This window comes from Oxyura jamaicensis, unplaced genomic scaffold, assembly GCF_011077185.1.
Source record: "Oxyura jamaicensis isolate SHBP4307 breed ruddy duck unplaced genomic scaffold, BPBGC_Ojam_1.0 oxyUn_random_OJ68774, whole genome shotgun sequence".
NCBI lineage: Eukaryota > Metazoa > Chordata > Aves > Anseriformes > Anatidae > Oxyura > Oxyura jamaicensis.
This window is the reverse complement of record NW_023309049.1, coordinates 1,995-3,278: the sequence shown is the minus strand read 5'-3', so window position 1 is coordinate 3,278 and position 1,284 is coordinate 1,995. Positions and strand designations below refer to the sequence as shown.

Genomic DNA, 1,284 nt, shown 5'->3' with positions numbered 1-1,284 from the left:
ACCCAGTTGATGATGTCATAGGGATCTGGGTGATGATGTCATTGGGACCCGGCTGATGATGTCATAGGGAGCTGGTTGATCAATGGGACCCAGCTGACCAATACCAACGGGACCCCGCTGACCGATGTCCATGGGACCCAGTTGATGATGTCATTGGGATCCGGCTGATGATGTCATTGGGATCCGGCTGATGATGTCATTGGGATCCAGTTGACCGACACCCCTGGAACCCAGTTGACCAACACCCATAGGACCCAACTGACCAGTGTCCCTAGACCCCAGGTGACCAACGTCCCAATGACCCCGTTGGCCAACGTCCATAGGACCCCACTGACCCCAAGCCACCAGTTGATGATGTCATTGGGACCAGCTGACCAACACCCATGGGACCCAACTGACCTGTGTCCCTAGACCCCAGGTGACAACGTCCCAAGGACCTCGTTGACCAACAACCACAGGACCCCGTTGACCAACATCCATAGGACCCAGGTGACCAATGTCCATAGACCCCAGGTGACCACATCCCAAGGACCTCGTTGACCAACAACCACAGGACCCAGTAGATCAATGTCCATAGAACCCAGTAGACCAATGTCCATAGACCCCAGGTGACCACGTCCCAAGGACCTCGTTGACCAACAACCACAGGACCCAGTAGATCAATGTCCATAGAACCCAGTAGACCAATGTCCATAGACCCCAGGTGACCACGTCCCAAGGACCTCATTGACCAACATCCATAGAGCCCAGGTGACAACGTCCCAAGGACCCCGTTGACCAACAACCACAGGACCCAGTAGACCAATGTCCCAATGACCCCATTGACCAACGTCCATAGGACCCCACTGACCCCAAGCAACCAGTTGATGATGTCCATGGGACCCAGTTGACCAACACCCATGGGACCCAGTAGACCAATGTCCACAGAACCCAGGTGACCACGTCCCAAGGACCTCGTTGACCAACATCCATAGACCCCAGGTGACAACGTCCCAAGGACCCCGTTGACCAACAACCACAGGACCCAGTAGACCAATGTCCCAATGACCCCGTTGACCAACATCCACAGGACCCCATAGACCAATGTCCCAATGACCCCCTTGACAAATGTCCAAAGAACCCAGTAGACCAACATCCATAGGACCCCATTGACCAATGTCCACAGACCCCAGGTGACCACATCCCAAGGACCCCGTTGACCAACAACCACAGGACCCCGTTGACCAACAACCACAGGACCCAGTAGACCAATGTCCATAGACCCCAGGTGACCACGTCCCAAGG

The 1,284-nt window shown here is 55.1% G+C and overlaps 1 protein-coding gene across 1 annotated transcript in view; it reads right to left on the bottom strand.

Moving 5' to 3' along the window:
* Window positions 1–6: 6 nt before the first annotated feature.
* Window positions 7–1,284, bottom strand: part of LOC118159212 (S-antigen protein-like) — a 3,216-nt gene continuing 1,938 nt past the window's right edge. Inside the window, exons 10-11 of the mRNA XM_035313824.1 lie at window positions 877–1,085; window positions 7–218 (exon numbers count right to left, since the gene is read on the bottom strand). Coding sequence (XP_035169715.1) covers window positions 151–218; window positions 877–1,085 — 277 coding nt within the window. The 3' untranslated portion in view covers window positions 7–150. The remainder of the gene's footprint in view (window positions 219–876; window positions 1,086–1,284) is intronic.